This window comes from Delphinapterus leucas, chromosome 6 (assembly GCF_059928025.1).
Source record: "Delphinapterus leucas isolate spDelLeu-1000000601 "Yukka" chromosome 6, BTC_Dleu_Yukka2, whole genome shotgun sequence".
NCBI lineage: Eukaryota > Metazoa > Chordata > Mammalia > Artiodactyla > Monodontidae > Delphinapterus > Delphinapterus leucas.
In genome coordinates, this window is record NC_143134.1 from 122,762,076 (window position 1) to 122,777,755 (window position 15,680).

Consider the following 15,680-nt stretch of genomic DNA (forward strand, 5'->3'; position numbering starts at 1 on the left):
ACTTCCAGCGGCCCCGCAGGTGGCCTTGGAGAACACGGGCAGTCACGCTGCTGCCAGCTCGGGGCTCCAGCCCGTGGCCTTTGGGCTGGGGCCACCCTGCTCAGACTCTGCCCCCTTGTGGGTCTTCTGTCTTCTCTTCAAGAGACAGAATCTGATTGGTCATTGGTCACCATCGGCATAGGACACACACTGGACAGGAGTCTCAGGCCGGTGAATAGAGGGTTCTGGTTTGCCGTGACCTTGATGGGGTCAAGAGCCCCCAGCAGGGTGACCTGTATCCAGGGAAGGCCCCCTCGGGTCTGCTGGGTGGGTGCTGGGTGGGGGGTGGGGCAGGCCCAGCGACCAGGCCACCGGACGGCCACAGAGTCACCGCCTGGGTGCTTCTGGTATCGAGTCACAGAAGCCAACGCGAGGGAGCAGAGAGGCCCTCTCGGTAGGAGATGCAGGAGCGCCTCTGGCTGTTAGGGGCAGACGGGAGCCAGGCTCAGTGGGCCGCACCCAGGTCCTGAGCACACAGCCCACTCCCATCTTTCCATCTCAGCTTTTGTTCTCCCGCCCCCTGCATCAGCTTTCTCTGCATCTGTGCCCAGTGGGGGCCGAGGGCATGAGCGCCCCAGCAGCAGGGCGCGGGTCCCGGCCTGAGCACGTGCCGCCGGCCAGCGTGCCTGCGCGTGTGCACGTGCGTGAACGTACCCCCATCCCCTTCCTGTGTTACTGGGAGGCTGCAGATGGTCATGCCCTGGTCATCCAGGACAGGGTCCCACTGTACAGAATGGCTGTTGGAGGACCCCTGGGGTGGAAAAGCTGGAGGGGTCGGGATCTGGGCAGCTAGGAGGAGCCAGAACTGAGGACGAGACCCCCACCTAGGTAGACAAACTGCGATGGTCCCCACGGGCTTTCCAAGAGGCTCCACTAATGTTTGGGCCTGAAACAAATGCGCTGGCTTTTCTAAAATACAAAAACCAAAGGACACCTGCAGCCTTGAAAGTGACAGATGTCTAGTGAATGTCAGCTGGGCACAACCTGGGTCACCTGGTACATAGGACTTGCTCTCAAGCAGAGATCAGCTGTATCCGCCGTGGGTGGTGGGAGCATCGTAAGGTGTGTGACCCAGTGCAGGTGGGGCCTCCCGCAGTGAGAGTCTCAGCAGGGCCCTGGGAGGTCAGTGGCGCGTGAGGCGTGCTGGCAGGCCTGTGAGAGAGACTGGGAGCACCAAGCAGTGAAGTGGCAGAGGCGTCTCTCGCCTGATAGGAATTCGTGGAGCACCTTCTGGGTGCCTGGCCCGCAGGATTCTGGAGTGGGGCTCAGACGGGTCTTGTCCAAGGAGCTGGGGTGGGGCTGCGCACGCTCAGCTCACTTTGAATCCAGGAGAAACAGAGTGGTAGGTGTTCTCCAAGGCCCCACGGGAGAGGAGGCTGGCCAGCTGGGCGTTTGCTTATTTAACAACTGTTTATTCCATTAACTGGTTTCCGGATGTTAAACCAGCCTTGCATTCCTGGAGTGTCCCTTTCGGTCGTGGTGTAAAGGCCTCTTTATACGTTGGTGTGTATAGATGTGCATATGGAGAGAGTGCGTTGAGGACTCGTGCCTCCATCGTCATAGGGGATATTGGCGTGTCGTTTTCTTTACTTGTGGTGTCGTTGTGTGGCTTTGTGATTCGGAGGCAAGGGGTGCACGCTCTCCAATGAGACCACATTTGAACTGAGACCTGGACACAAGGCAGGGTCGTGAGGGTGGCAAGAGGGTGAGCATTCTGGGCTGAGGGGACAGCCAGTGCCAGGGCATGGCAGGCTTGTGCCTGGCGTGTCTGAGGAAGAGCTCCTCGGGCCAGCTGGGGTGAGGGTGCTCCCTTCGGGTCTCACAGGCCAAGGTCAGACCTCTGACTTACAAACCATGCTGTGAAAGGCTCACCAGGTGATGGGGGAATGGGGAGGGGGACGTCCCCAGTGCAGAGAACAGGTGGAATCCGGGGCAGGACATCACAGCGGCGCTGGATGGAGGAGAGGAGGGGAGCTTCGGGGCCTGAGGCCTTGGCTGACCCGGGAGTTTGGGCTTCAGACGGGTGGTCTGGTGGATGGATGGACAAGCGGTAGGAGACAGGCCCCGGCCGGGGCGGGGAGAGAGGTGGCAGCCATAGGAGCAGGAGGTGTGGGCCGAGGGCCGGGGTCTTCGCTCAGCAAACATACAATAAGCCTGGACCCCTGGGGGGCCGGGGGCCGTGTGGCTCGCGTAGTGACCGGCGCTCCCGTGTGCTCTGCCCAGATTCAATGACGAGGTGAAACACATCAAGGTGGTGGAGAAGGACAGCTGGGTGCACATCACCGAAGCCAAGAAATTTGAAAGCCTCTCAGTACGTGATCCCGCAGCTCCAGCCGGCCCATCCCCGAGGGGGGTAGGAGGCCCCAGGTCCCCCACTGCAGCCACACCGAGGAGGAGGGGCCCCCTGCACCCACTCCTGCGGGCCGGGCTTGCAGAGGGGGAGAGCCCAGCAGGGGCCCTCGTCTCCCCGGGGAGGAGAGTCTTCCCAGTGTGGGAAAGATCCAGGGAAACTGGATTGTAGGGCACCTTGGGACAGGGAGGGCCTCGTCGCAGGCCCCCGAGTCAGGCTTCTGTCCCCCAAACCCCGTGGTGGACACAGTAGGGCCACCAGCATCACAGCCCATCCGCTTCCAACGCCCCTACCCCCAGCTGTCCCAGCCCAGCCAGAAAGCCGCGAGAGGCATAGTCCTTCTTAAAATGATTTTAAAGTTGGACCTGGTGTTTCTTTGCTAAATTACGCTTGTTCCGTGCACGGAGAACATCTAACTGGAGCATTTGAGCTCTTAGACTGCCCACTGCGGCCGCAGAAACACACCCAGTAAAACAGAGAGTATCCACAGTCTGCCCCCAAACCTGATGTTCTCGTCTCAGGGTGAACCCCCACCGCCTCTAAGTAGAGCCTAGGTGTGGTTTATAGGTTCTTTTTTCAAACAAAGCCCCTGGTCACACTGGACCCAACTCTTAGTTTACCTCTCAACACAATGAATGCTCACCAGGGGCACCACCCTCTTCCTGCCCCACTGTAGCCACGTGGCATTCGGTCACGTGAATATGCTGGGATTTTCTCGAGGCACTTCCCTGGTGTTGAACGTGTGGGCGTATCAACTGTTTCTCCATTACGAAGAGTGTCGCAGGGAGCATTTGTGTCCATCAATCCCGGCCTTCTTCCCTGACTCTTCCCTTAGAAACTTTTGGGAGAGAAATTGCAGGATCAAAAGTTTGCGATACTGACCACCCTGCCCCCAGTTTGGGTTCTAGGAGGGGCAGCGAGGAGGAGGGGTGTTTTCGGGTGTCAAGGAGATGAGTCCCCTGTGAGAACCTGGGGAGGTGGGAGAGGGAGGGCAGGGCGTCTGGGAGGACTGCCTGGAGGCGGAGGTAGCAGTGAGTGTGTGCGTCTTGCAGGAGTTGGTAGAGTACTACCAGTGCCACTCGCTCAAGGAGAGCTTCAAGCAGCTGGACACCACGCTCAAGTACCCCTACAAGTCACGGGAACGCGTGGCCTCTAGGGCCTCCAGCCGGTCCCCAGGTAACGCCCGTGCGCGGAAGGCTTCCGGTGGGCTACACTGACCTCGGCCAGGAGCCCCTTCCCTATTCCCACCCCGGGGAGCAGTGGCCCAGGCCCCCCAGCCCTTCACCAGCACCCTCCTGAGCCAGGGTGCCAGGGCGGCCCCATGTGACAGGTGGGGGGTGCCAGCTATGAATTGCTGCTCCGAGTTTCGATACCTCTGCCTGGAGGTCAGAGTGGGGAGGGAACAGGGCAGGTCCCTTCTGTCCTCAAATCCATCCCTGTGCCCCAGCATCCCCCCCCCCCGCCCCGCCCAGGGACCCCAGCTACGAGGGAGCCAGAGCCAGTACCTCTGTTTGCAGATGGGGCTCCATACATAGCGCAGATGGGAGCCAGCTGGGGGCAGGGGCAGCCTGGGCCCAGGGTGTTTGGCATCCGGCCCAGGCCTCTGCCTCGGAGCCAGCCACCCCACTTCCTCCAGCTGCAGGGGCCCGCAGGACCTCGGGTCCCACGGGGGCAGAGCAGGCCAGGAGAGGAACGACGGGCCTTTAGTGAGCACCTACTGTGTGCCGGGCGAGGGGCTGTGATCTGCACGAATAGTTTCCTGTATCCTCGCGTGAGCCCGCCCACTGGGAGGAGGTGGCCCAGGAAACAGGTGCAGGAGGTGGAGCCAGGGCCCGCGCCGTCCCGCTGCCCTCCTGGTGCCCTGGGCGGGGCCTGGGCCCCCTCCCCGCCGCCTGGGACCGCGTCTGGGACGGCATGTGGATGCTCCCCGGCCCCCCTTTCACAGTCTCTCTCGCCTCTTTGCAGCTTCCTGCGCTTCCTACAACTTTTCTTTTCTCAGTCCTCAGGGCTTCAGCCTTGCTTCTCAGGGCTCCTCCGTGCCCTTCTGGCCAGGTACCTCTGCTGCTCGGGGCGTGGGGGGCCCGGCCTGCCGCCAGCTGCCTGGCGGGCCACGGCCCCGGCCTGAAAGTGTCCGCAGCTGCCCGCAGCCTGGGCGGGGCGGGGCGGGTGTGTGCAGAGGGGAGTGGCGGGGGCGCGGGGGGCAGGGCTGCCGCAGCTCCTGCAGACACAGTCCGGCCTGGCGCTGCCCTCACCCCTGCCATGCTCACCCCCACGACCCCTCTCCAGCTCATCAGCCACTGTCCCCCGTTGCTCCCCGGGAGCTTTGCGTCTGGCAGCAGCAAACAGCTGGGCGACCCCCTCGGGGTGAAGGTGGGAGTAGACCCGGGGCGGGCCCCACTCGGCGACACTAAGGAGGACCTGTGGGGCTTGGGTGCAGGGGGACAGGTCTCGACTGGCCTTGACCGCACGGCCCTCTACTGCCAGAGGCAGAGCCCTCCCCAGCAGCCGCATGTGCTGCCCCTCCCGTCACGGGCCATTGTCATCTGTCCGTCAGGACTCCTGGGTCCCGGGCCAAGCTGGTCCAACCGGCTTTCCGGTTTCGTTTGGGCTCTGGAGTTGGGGACACGAGGGAAGTCGGGCGGCAGTGCCCTGGGGTCCAATTCCAGGCACTTTGTCAGACTGCAGGCTGGGAGCTGGGCAGCGGGCACTCAGCTGTCCACTGGCCATGTGATGCCCAGGCCCTGGGCACACGGGGGAAGGCCCCGAGGGAGCTGTGACAGAGCACTGACACCCGCTCGTATCCCCGTGGGCACGCTCGCCGCCCGTGACGGCCCCCCGTGGGGCGGTGAGGCTCTGACTTAATCACGGTGGAGCTCGGGTGGGCCACGTGCCCACAGGTTGGGGCGCCCACAGAGGAGCGAGGGGCCCTGGGATTGGAGCCTGGTCTGTCCCGCCAGAGCCTTTCTGCTCCATGGGCTCCTCTGTGGGCACAGGGCTGGGCCCCGGGAGAGAGACCCAGCTCGGCCCGAAGGACCCTCAGCCCTGGCGGCCCTGCCTGGCAGCTGTGTGACACCGCCCGTCTCCCTCCAGCAGTGTTTACGCCCCGCGTCATCGGCACGGCCGTGGCCAGGTACAACTTCGCTGCCCGGGACCTGCGGGAGCTCTCGCTGCGAGAAGGCGACGTGGTGAAGATCTACAGCCGCATCGGTGGGGACCAGGGCTGGTGGAAGGGCGAGACCAACGGCCGGGTGAGTGGGACCGGCCCTGGGTCCTGGGCCCCACGGGGGCTCCGCCTCCCTGTGGTGCTCGGGAAGGTGGGGATCCGGCAGGCTGGCACCGCAGCACCACCTTGCCCCGACCCCGTGCCCTCTGACTGCGCCCAGGAGGTTGGGTGTCCCCAGGTTCCGTGAGCCAAGGTCACAGTGAGGAAGCGACTTCCTGGCTCAGATCTGGACCCCGGCCTGTCTGACGCTGTATCTGTGCTTGGTCCTATTTTACGGTCCGTTGTGGAAACGGCAGAGGACAGATGTTGGGTGCTGTCTTTAAGTCCCTTGCACGTGCCCAACCCTCTTTGCAGGCCGGGAGGCTGCAGGACTGAGAGTAGGGTCGGGATGTCCTCACAGGGCTCCTGCCATTCCATAAGACCCCATTTACACCTTGGTGAGATGGGAGGGGACACACAGTGTCCCCAGCCAGCCTGCGACTCTGAAACCCCACGGCTCCTTATCCTGGTACCCTGTCTGGACCCCCTGGCTTTGACCAGTTCCATTGGCAGTCACCCGACAGGGTGCCTGGGCTCCACAAAGCACCGATTAGGAAACGTCCAGTTTTTGCAGGGGCTGCAGCTGCCCACAGACTTGGCTCCCGTCACTTACCATTCCATTGCTGGGTGGAAGGAACTGGTCTGCCTCTACCTTGGAGGCCCTTGGGTCTGATCCTTTTTCCATCTGACAGCCCTTCAGAAGTGTGAGGCCTCTGAGTCCTAGGCAGTCCACCTAGAGGGCTGGGACTGCTAGCTCTCAAAAGTGCCAAGAGGCGCCTGGAGCTGGGCCCTCACCCCAGTCATGCTGTCAGCCAGTTTCCCAGGTGATTTTGATGCAGCGTTCAGTTTTAGAACCACTGGTTTAGAGTGTTGCTAGATATTCCTGTTGTTGATACTGGAACCCTGTTATGAAATGTCGCAGTTCTTCTTGCTGTGAAGTCTGCTTTTCCCGCTGTTTGAGAGACACCAGCTTTTTGAGGGGATTAGTGTTTTGCATGGCATACTTTCTTCTTTCCTGTATTACTTTCAGCTTTGCTGTATTCTTACATTTAAGATAGATGACAAAATCTTATTATAAATGGACTTTTACAAGCCAGTCTGATCGACAGCCTTGACCTTTTGATCAGTATAGGCAGTCCATTTACATTTAATGTAATTCCTGAGATATTTAGATTTAAATGTATCATCTGTTTATTTTCTGTTCTTCACATCTATTCCTTCTTTGTTGTCCTTTCTTTCCGACTTTCGGATTAGTCAGTTTTTCTATTCCACTTCTCACCCCCCTTGCTTAGTTTGTTAGTTACACGTTCTTTTCCTGTTACTTAAGTGGTTACCTTAGAGGTTCAATGTACACTTTGATTTCTGACAGACCACCTTAAATTAGTACTTTCACTACTTACCACACAATGCAAGGACCGGACGCCCTTTGACTGTATTCATTTTCCTTCCAACTTCTGGGCAGGTGTTGTCATGTTTCTTAATTTGACATTTTTTAACCCCGTAAGACATTATTTTTGTTTTAAGCAGTTAATTTTCCTTTAGACTTACCTCTTTACCTTTCCCAGGGTTCCTCATTTCTTTCTGCATTGTCAGACACACAATCAAAACCACATTCCTGGTGCTTGAAGTTCCCTCTTAGTATGATTTTTAGTGCAAGTCTGCTACTTAGAGATTCTCAGTTTTTGTTGGATCTGAACACATCTTTCTTTCACTTTCTTTTTTAAATGTTTTCATTATAAAATATTTGTAATTTGTTTTGATATAATTTCAAATTTAAAGAAAAGTAGCAGTCCTACAAAAACTCCCATATGCCCAAATTTACCAATTAAGAATGGTTTGTTCATTTGGTTTCTCATTTGCTTTCTCTCTCTCTCTCTCGCTCTGTAAGTGTGTGTGTGTACACACTTATTTTTCTCTAAACCATTTGGAAATCAATTGCAGAAATCATAGCGCTTTACCCTTAAAGAACTGTAGTGTGTATTTCTTAAGATCAAGGACATTTCCCTTTGCTATAATTATCTACTCCCCAGTCCATATTCAGATTTCACAACTGTCCCAATAGTGTCTTCTCTAGTTATTTTCCCCTGGTCCTAGATCATGAATTGCATTTACTTGCCATGACCCTCAACTCTCTTTAATCTGGGACAGTTCTTCAGCTTTTCTCTGTCTTACGTGACTTTGACAATGTGGAGAGTATGGGCCAGTTATTTTTGTAGACTATCCCTCAATTTAGGTTTCTTTGATATTTCTTCGTGATTAGACCGAGGTTGTGTTTTTTGGTGGGAACACCACAATGGGGATGTTTTCTCTTTTTCGGTGGCTGTAGGGTCCTTTCAAGAAGTTTATTGTTTGCCCCATTATTGTGACATTAACTCTGATCACTTGGTTAAGGTGATGTCTGCCAAGTTTCTCCACTCTGAATTTACTGTAATTGATAAGTAATGTGCAGGGCAGTACTTTGAAATCAGATAAACAGGCTCTTCCTCATCAAACTTTCACCTACTCGTCTTATCATTCATTGATGAATTTTGCCTATTCAGTTATTTCTATCACGGTGGAGAATAGTGATTTTCTATCTTTTTTTATACACTTATTAGTGGGCGTTCTACTGTAAGGAAAAGCTTTCTCTTCTCCGCTTGGTCATTCTCCCCCAGCAATCCGTCATCTCTCCAATGAGACCTGCTTCCTTTTTGTGAGCCATTTTATTGAGTTCATTTTTGAAGGGTATTTTTTACTGGGTTTAGAGGTCTAGGCTGGCAGATCTTTTATTCCAGCACTTCGAGGATGTCATTCCATTGTCACCAGGCTTCCATCATTTCTGTAGAAAAGTCCATCAGCATCCTTATGGTGATTCCTTTGGAGGAAGTGTCTGCACTACCCCCCCCCGGGCTCCATGGGAAAAAAGTCTTTGTTTTTCATCGGTTTTACTCTACTGTGCCTATGTATGGTTTTCTCTGGATTCATTCTGTTTGAGATTTGCAGAGATTTTTTTGAATGTGTGGTTTGATGTCCTACATCAGTTTTGGAAATTTCTTCAGATAGTGTACCTGCTCCATTTTCTCTCTTTTCTCCTGGGGATCTGTTCACATGGATGGTAGATCTTGTTCACCATGGCCCACATAATATTTTTATGTGTGTTTCATCCATTTTCTCTGGTTTTCCATCTCATTACTTTTTACTGACTTCTCTTCCAGTTTATTAGTCTTCTTTTCTGCTTTGTCTAATCTGCTCTTAACTTCAGTCATTATATTTTTCAGTTCTAGGATTTCCATTTGATTTCTGATCTCAGTTCTCAGGGAAAATTTTCTGCTTTTTCATCAGTTTTCTGAAACAGACAGGTTAGAGTCACTTACGTTTCCTGATGGATGACCCCAGTATCTGGATGACCTGTAGACTGGTTTCTGCTGTCTGCATTTTCTCTTAGTTTCTGTCACTTGTTCCTGATTAAATGCCGAGCTTGCGTATAAAAGACCATAGAGGCTCTGGATGATGTTATTTTCCTCCAGAGAGGATTTAATTGTTTGCTGGCGGGCAGTTAGCTGGCGGGCAGGTCGCCTTGAACTGCTCTGGGCTGGTGCATTTCAGGGTCACCCCTGCTCCTGGGCCTCGGCTCCGCTAGGCTCTCTGCCTCTTCTCCAGGGCCTCTCTTGGGGGTGGGCCTGCCTTAGGAGGCCAGTCTCTTAAAGAGTCGCCCACCTCCACAGACCTCCACTTGCCCTCACCCTTCACACACTCTTAACGTGAGTCTGTCATCTTTCTCAGATCGGCTGGTTTCCTTCAACGTACGTAGAAGAAGAGGGCATCCAGTGACAGCAAGGACGCGGACAGGACTCGCCGATTTTCTTGGAAGAGTCGCTCCGGTGCTGAAGCCTGTCTCCAGCTCTGAGACTCAGAGGGGAAATGCCCGCCAACCTTCCAGTCTTCAACAGCCCATGGGGATGGGGAGGGTGTTCAGAACCCTACATGTGATCCGTCCCACCATCAGCCTGCCCTTGGTGGCCTGTCCTGGGTACGCCACTTGTACATACAGGAGATCTGGGCCAGCCCTGCTTGGCCGCCACCACCAGAGTGCCGAGTAGAGGGAGCGCCTGTGGCGTCCCGAGCCAGGCTCTGGGTGACAGCTGAGGCCAGAGCTCACCTTGCCCTTGTCCTGTCGAGATGGCCTGCAGGAGCTTAGGTTTGAATGGCATATGCTGTCCCAGGGAGGGCTGGGGACCTTCCCCTTGGTCCCTTCCGCTCAGCCTCTGGACCCTCCGCCCTGCTGCTCCCAGGGGGAGGCGGAAGGGCCCAGAGCCAGGCTGCTGTGCTCGGGGACAGAGGGAGGGAGCATCGCCAGGGCCTGTGCGGCCCCCCGGCTTCCTGCTGTCCCTCTGCACCGGGGGTGTGCAGAGACCCTGGGGTGGCCGCTCTCTCGGGAGGGAGCCTCAGGAACCTTGAAGCTGCCGACCCCGCTCCCCAGTCAGTGGTACTGTCCTTTGCCCTGAGCCCTTGGTGTGTGTCTGTCCTGTCCTGCTGCCAGGTGGATACATGGTTTGCCAGCCCTCCCGTGGGCGGGAAGCAGACGGGGCTTTCCGCTGGCCTGGTCTCTGCTGTTCACTTTCCTCTCCAGAAGGAGGCCCCCCGCCACCGCCCCCAAGCAGGCGGGCTCTCTGGGTGTCCCGTGTCCTGCAGGGGGGTCCCTGAGGGTCTTCCCAGCCTTTGCACAGATGTCGGTTCTAGCCCTCGGCAAGTCTTCCTTCCAAGGGCTCTTGCAGCCCACGAAACAGGGCCTGCGGCCACAGCCCGAAGTCAGTGCTCTTGGGGAAGCTCCACCCCCGAGCTTGCCCTCCGCACCCCGCCTGGCCCTTGACCTCTGGCTGGCTTGGCCGGACCCTCTTCTCTCCGCCCGGATGCCGCCTGAGACCCAGTGACGCTGTCCCCTCCGAGTTCCGTGCCAAAGCTACGGGTGCAGCGTGGGCTTCGTGGGTCCCCCTTTCCCTTCGGTCAGCTGCATGAGGTCGGGCGTTGCCAAGGCTGGCCCCTGCCGGGGTGGGCGCTGGTGGCCACACTGCACCCTGGGGTTCCTCTGAGGTCAGCCTTGAGATCTCCAGCCTCAGCTCAACACAGCAGCATCCTGGCGTGGGGAGGAGATGGGGAGGGGTCTGAGAGGGCGTGTGCAGGCAGGAGAGACAAGGCAGCCAGCAAAGGCTTTTGGGAAATGAGGGTCACAGAATTGTATTTGGGGGCGGTGGGCAAAGCGGGGGAAGGAAGGATTTTCCACGGAGAGAGCAGACCCAAATCCTTGTCAGGGTGCACCCAGCACTTTGCACGTGACCTCGGCGCAGCTGGCCCAGCTGTGAGCCCGGGATGGGAGGGGAGAAAACCAGCCGGCCAGCGCCTTTCGTGTTTACGGTTGTCGGAAAAGCTTTGGTTTCTGTTATTGATGTTGTTATAGGGTCTTGTTTCGTTTCGTTTTGGTTTTGGTTTGGCTCGTTTGCTTTTTAAGGGAAAAACAGGTTGGTAGTTATTTCCTCCAAAACTCCCATTATATATCTGTGGATAATAAGGAAGAGATTTTATAATAGCAAGAAAATAATGTATATTTGAGGTCATCATGAAACAAGGCGTCGTGATAACGAAGGACACTGAGAAAACCTAATTTAGAACCCTGGTTCTTGTGACTGTTTTGCTTTGTTTTTGTGTGTTAGGGAGCTTGTCTTGGTTGGGTTAGTTTTTGCACTGCAGGAAGCAGCAGGGGAGGAGGGCCGGGCACAGGCTGGGACGCGGGTGGTTGCAGCAGGAGATGGGACGCCCTCTGGCGGGGCTTCGGACCTGGGGCCTGAGATTAGCTGTGAACACTTAGGAGCCCGACGCATGTGGGTCAGGGATCTGGGGGTCCCGCAGCTGGTGGGGACCCCAAACACAACGCAAACTGTACATTTGCCAATAGGTTTTTTTTCAGACCACGGTTTCTACCACAAATAAACCTGAGTTCTTTTCTGCAGGAGTGGCTGGCCTTTCATGCTGGGGAGGAGGGACTGGCTGGATTCCTGTGTGTCCAGAAGGGTCTGCCCCATCCGGATACTGTCGGCCCAGGGGGCGGTGGCCTGGGTCAGACATGGGCCTTGGGGTGGCTCGGCCTCAGCCACCCGCTGGGGGTCTGGAGCGACAGTGACGCCGGGCCACCGACCAGGCACCTCCAGACCGGCCCAGGTCACGGGCTTCCTATGCAGCGCCCTGTGACCCCTCCAGCAGCTCTCAGAGGCGGGTGTCACTGTCTTCTGTTTGGACGGGATTCAAAACCCAGCCCTGCCACTTGGGCATGTCCTTCACCTCCTGAGCGTGTTTCTTTATATATATGTGTTGGAGATAAAAATAATCTCTCCGGAGGGTGACTCCGTGGCCTGTGGTAGAGAAAATCAGAACAGTATGGTAGAGACTGACTTCTCCCTTACGGGGAAGCAGTGCAGAGGTGGTAGCCCAGGGTGGCTTGGGGCCCCCACCGCCCCCCAGGCTGCCCTCACCTTCAGCAAGCACTTCCTTCCTCATTGTTACCTCGTGGTCCAAGGTGGCTGCCAGAGCTGCTGCCGTCGAGGCTGTGGGCAGATGCAGAAGCCGACACAGCGCTCCCCCTCACTCTCCTTACCCCGGCTTGGGCATGTGGCCACACCGGGGGCTGCAGACGCAGGACCTGGGCTGGGTGCACAGCCTGGAGAATGTTGGGTCTTGTTACTGCGGAGATGGGACCGGACGGGACCCACCTTGGGGCGGTGAGGGCCGAGGGAGACTCGGAGCCTGGCTTAAGCTGGTGCCCCGAGAACCAGATGGGGGGACCGCCCCCTCTCTGAGAATCTCTCAGGCCTGAGTCCCCCGAGAGGCCAGGTGTTCCCACACCGCCTCCCCGAGAACCAGCCTCTGGTTCTGAGTTCTCGTGTCCACACGTAGGGGATGGAAAGGCCCAGACCCTCACTGACCAGCCCCTGGGCCGGCACTCAGCTGCCCTGAGCTTGGACGGCCTTGGAGAAAGCTCCAGGCCGGGGAGCAGAGAGCTGTGGCGGCCTGAGGGGCAGCTGCGGGTGAACATGGGGCGGGGGGCCCTTGGGGAGGGCACCAGCAGCACCCGCCGAGGGGTCCAGACCGGAAAAGGGTGGGAAGCCCCAGGCCTGCGTGTGGACGGGGTGCAGGCCCAGCGGGGACAGGCCTGCCCGCCCGAGGTTACCCCAGACGCTGGGAAGCAGGTGGGAGCCGTGCGCTCCCGGTCTCAGGGTGGCTGCCTGCGGGCTCTTAGGGGCACTGAGTGTCCTGCCCCTTGATTCTGACGACCACAGACTCCCCTTGGGCAGGGCCACTGTGGAGGCCTCTTGTGTCCAGAGTCTGAGAAACACTCCCTAAGTGAAAGAAGGAAACAACCCATTTGCTGAGGTGACGTGGACCCCTCCATCCCGCCACTCCACCACTGCTGACAGGAACACCCTGGAAGACACAGAATGCAAGGCTGAGCTTGAGAGAAGGGGCCCATCCCAGAGAGCAGAGACCTGGAGCAGAGCAGCTACCGGGAGCCAACGCCAGGGCAGCTTCTAGGCTCTCGGGCCACCCGGGGTTGGGTTGGGACCTGGGATTCTAACACGCGTGGCATCAGCCACAGGTCCTCACAGGCCAGGGAACTCTTAACACACGTGGATCAAAACAAAAGGGAACTCTAACACACGTGGATCAAAACAAGATCACGGACCAGGACAAATATTTCAATGTGTGTTTTTAAAACTTTCCAGAAATAAAAGAATGAATTAACATAGAATGGTTAACCCTGGGCTTCGAAGAGAAAATAAAATCATAGGGCAGCAAGCGAAAGATCAAGTGCCTTAACCGGGAGAACAGCTTGGGTTTGCCCTGGACCTCAGCCCGTCAGTGTGCCCAAGCCTTCGTGCTCACAAAGTCTAAACGGAAGGCAGCAAGTAGGCCATGTCCCACCCTCAGCATCTCAGGGACTGTTCCGCGTGGGAGCGCTGCTTACAGAAAGGACCGGGGTCCAACCTGGAGCCTGAGGAGGGGGAATGCTCCACCACGGGATCGGGGGGATGTTGAACCTCTATCTGCAGGAACACGTCTCAGACAAGGTGAAGATTTGGTTTCAGAACCTAATATAACGATTCTAAACCCTGTCCCTTGGAGAGAACGAATGTCAAAATGATTTCAGGAAAGCGCTGGGAAGAGAAAAAGACAGGAGGTGAGAGGCAGCATAGGTGCACTGGTTTCTCATCTTTTCCAGGTAGAAGTCAAGACCTGGTCTTGAAACCTGCAAACTAATAGAGGTGTAAGTATGCTTAACAGCATAAAGATAAACACTAAGAAGAGATAACGAACTAAAGTTGGATGGAGATGAGAGAGGAAGGGTAGGGAAGAGAAAATAGTCCAGTTTCATCACAGCTCATGTAGAGGTGATGGATGCTGCCTGAAAAGAAGAGGCTTGGTGTCTGTTTCCGGCGGTGGGTAGGGGGACTGGCTTTCTGTTGCTGCCATGACAAATTACCAGCACACGCTGTCGTCTTAGGGTTCCGTGGGTTACAGGAGCCCCACACAGGTCCCCCTGGGCTGAAATCAAGGTGCTGCACGGGGCTGTTCCTTTCTGGAGGCTTTAGGGGAGAATCTGTCCCTGGCCTTTCTGGCTTCTAGAAGCCGTCTGCATTCCCTGGACCATAACCCCTTCTTCCATCTTCAAAGCCAGCAAGGTTGTATAGCTGACCCTTCTGTGGTCACGTCTCTCTGTCTCCCTCTGACCACAGCTGGGAAAGGTTCTCCACTTTTAAGGACACATGATCAGATGGGTCCCGCCCACATAATCCATCTCAAGGTCCCTCGCTGTCATCACATCTGCAAAGTCTCTTTTGCCATGAGAGGTAACGTGGTCACAGGTGCCGGACATTAGGACGTGGCTGTCTCTGGGGGGCCGTTATTTGGCCTACAACCATACGTTGGATACTCTGACCAGTCTCCCTTGTAAGCACAACAAAAGCGGTGGGAAAGTGTTTCTGATTTCATCAGTGAGCGGGTAATGAAGAAGAAACACTCAGAAGCCAAAAGGTGAGTGTAGGCAGGAGTCCAGAGAGGTCAGCTGGCTCCCTCGCCCAACCTAGTGAGAGCTTGAGTACCACCAGTTCATAGAGCCCGGCTGGGTGTGGAGGAGAGGGGACAAAGCCCAGCCCCCCACCAAAGTACCAAATCTAATAGGTGAGCTCTTTCTTGAAGCTGGGACCCCAGTGGACCTCACTCTACACGTCAAGACGACTGGGAGCTCACCACGGCTGCAGCCACCGCAGCCATCATGGGACGGCCGAGAAAATTCCTTTTCTTGGACCTTGACAATGGGTGGAGGGAGAAGCAAAAACTTCCCTGAGGACGTGTTATGGGTCCAACTGTATCCCCCCCAAAGAGATACAATGAAGTCCCAGTACCTGTGAAAGTGACCGGATTTGGAAATAGGGTCTTTGCAGGTGTAGCCATGTTGAGATGAGATCACGAGCGTGGGCCCTGATCCAATATGACTGGTATCCTTATAAAAAGGGGAAATTTGGACACAGAGACAGACATGCACACAGGGAGAACAGGCTGTGAGATGGAAGCAGGTCCTCCTTTAGAGCCCTTAGAAGCAGTCAGCCCTGCTGACACCTTGATCTTGGACTGCTGGCCTCCAGAACTGTGAGAATAAATCGCTGTTGTTTGTGGTACTTTGCTACATCAGCCCTAGGAAACGCATACCATGTGTAACTCTAACTTGGCACCTAAGAAGGTTGCCGCCTCAATTTGCGCTTCCTGCGGGTCTGAAAAACCAGGAGCTGAGAGTGTAAAGTAGGATCACAGGTTGTTGATACTCCTGAGTGCCCGGAAAAAGGAAATGCAAATCATCTCCGGAAGAATCCGCTTTCAATTTCAGCCTCAAATAGTCCCTGAGGGAAAGTTCCAAGAAATACACACTCACTGTCCAAAAGCATAGGTAACACAAGGAAACGGGTAACAAAAACCACAGGCCACTGGATCGGATCCACAAGCAGA

At 56.2% G+C, this 15,680-nt stretch overlaps 1 protein-coding gene across 13 annotated transcripts in view; it reads left to right on the plus strand.

The window, feature by feature from the left end:
- VAV2 (vav guanine nucleotide exchange factor 2) overlaps positions 1–11,634 on the plus strand; it is a 179,712-nt gene extending 168,078 nt beyond the window's left edge. For 6 of the 13 annotated variants that reach the window (XM_089913958.1, XM_089913963.1, XM_089913967.1 and 3 more), the window contains 2 exons: positions 5,480–5,637; positions 9,414–11,634. In XM_089913958.1, coding sequence (XP_089770084.1) covers positions 5,480–5,637; positions 9,414–9,730 — 475 coding nt within the window. In that variant the 3' untranslated portion in view covers positions 9,731–11,634. Of the gene's footprint in view, positions 1–2,262; positions 2,351–3,441; positions 3,566–4,354; positions 4,442–5,479; positions 5,638–9,413 lie in introns of all 13 variants that reach the window. The other 7 variants (XM_089913960.1, XM_089913966.1, XM_089913969.1 and 4 more) reach the window with 4 other exon arrangements.
- The last annotated feature ends 4,046 nt before the right edge of the window (positions 11,635–15,680 follow it).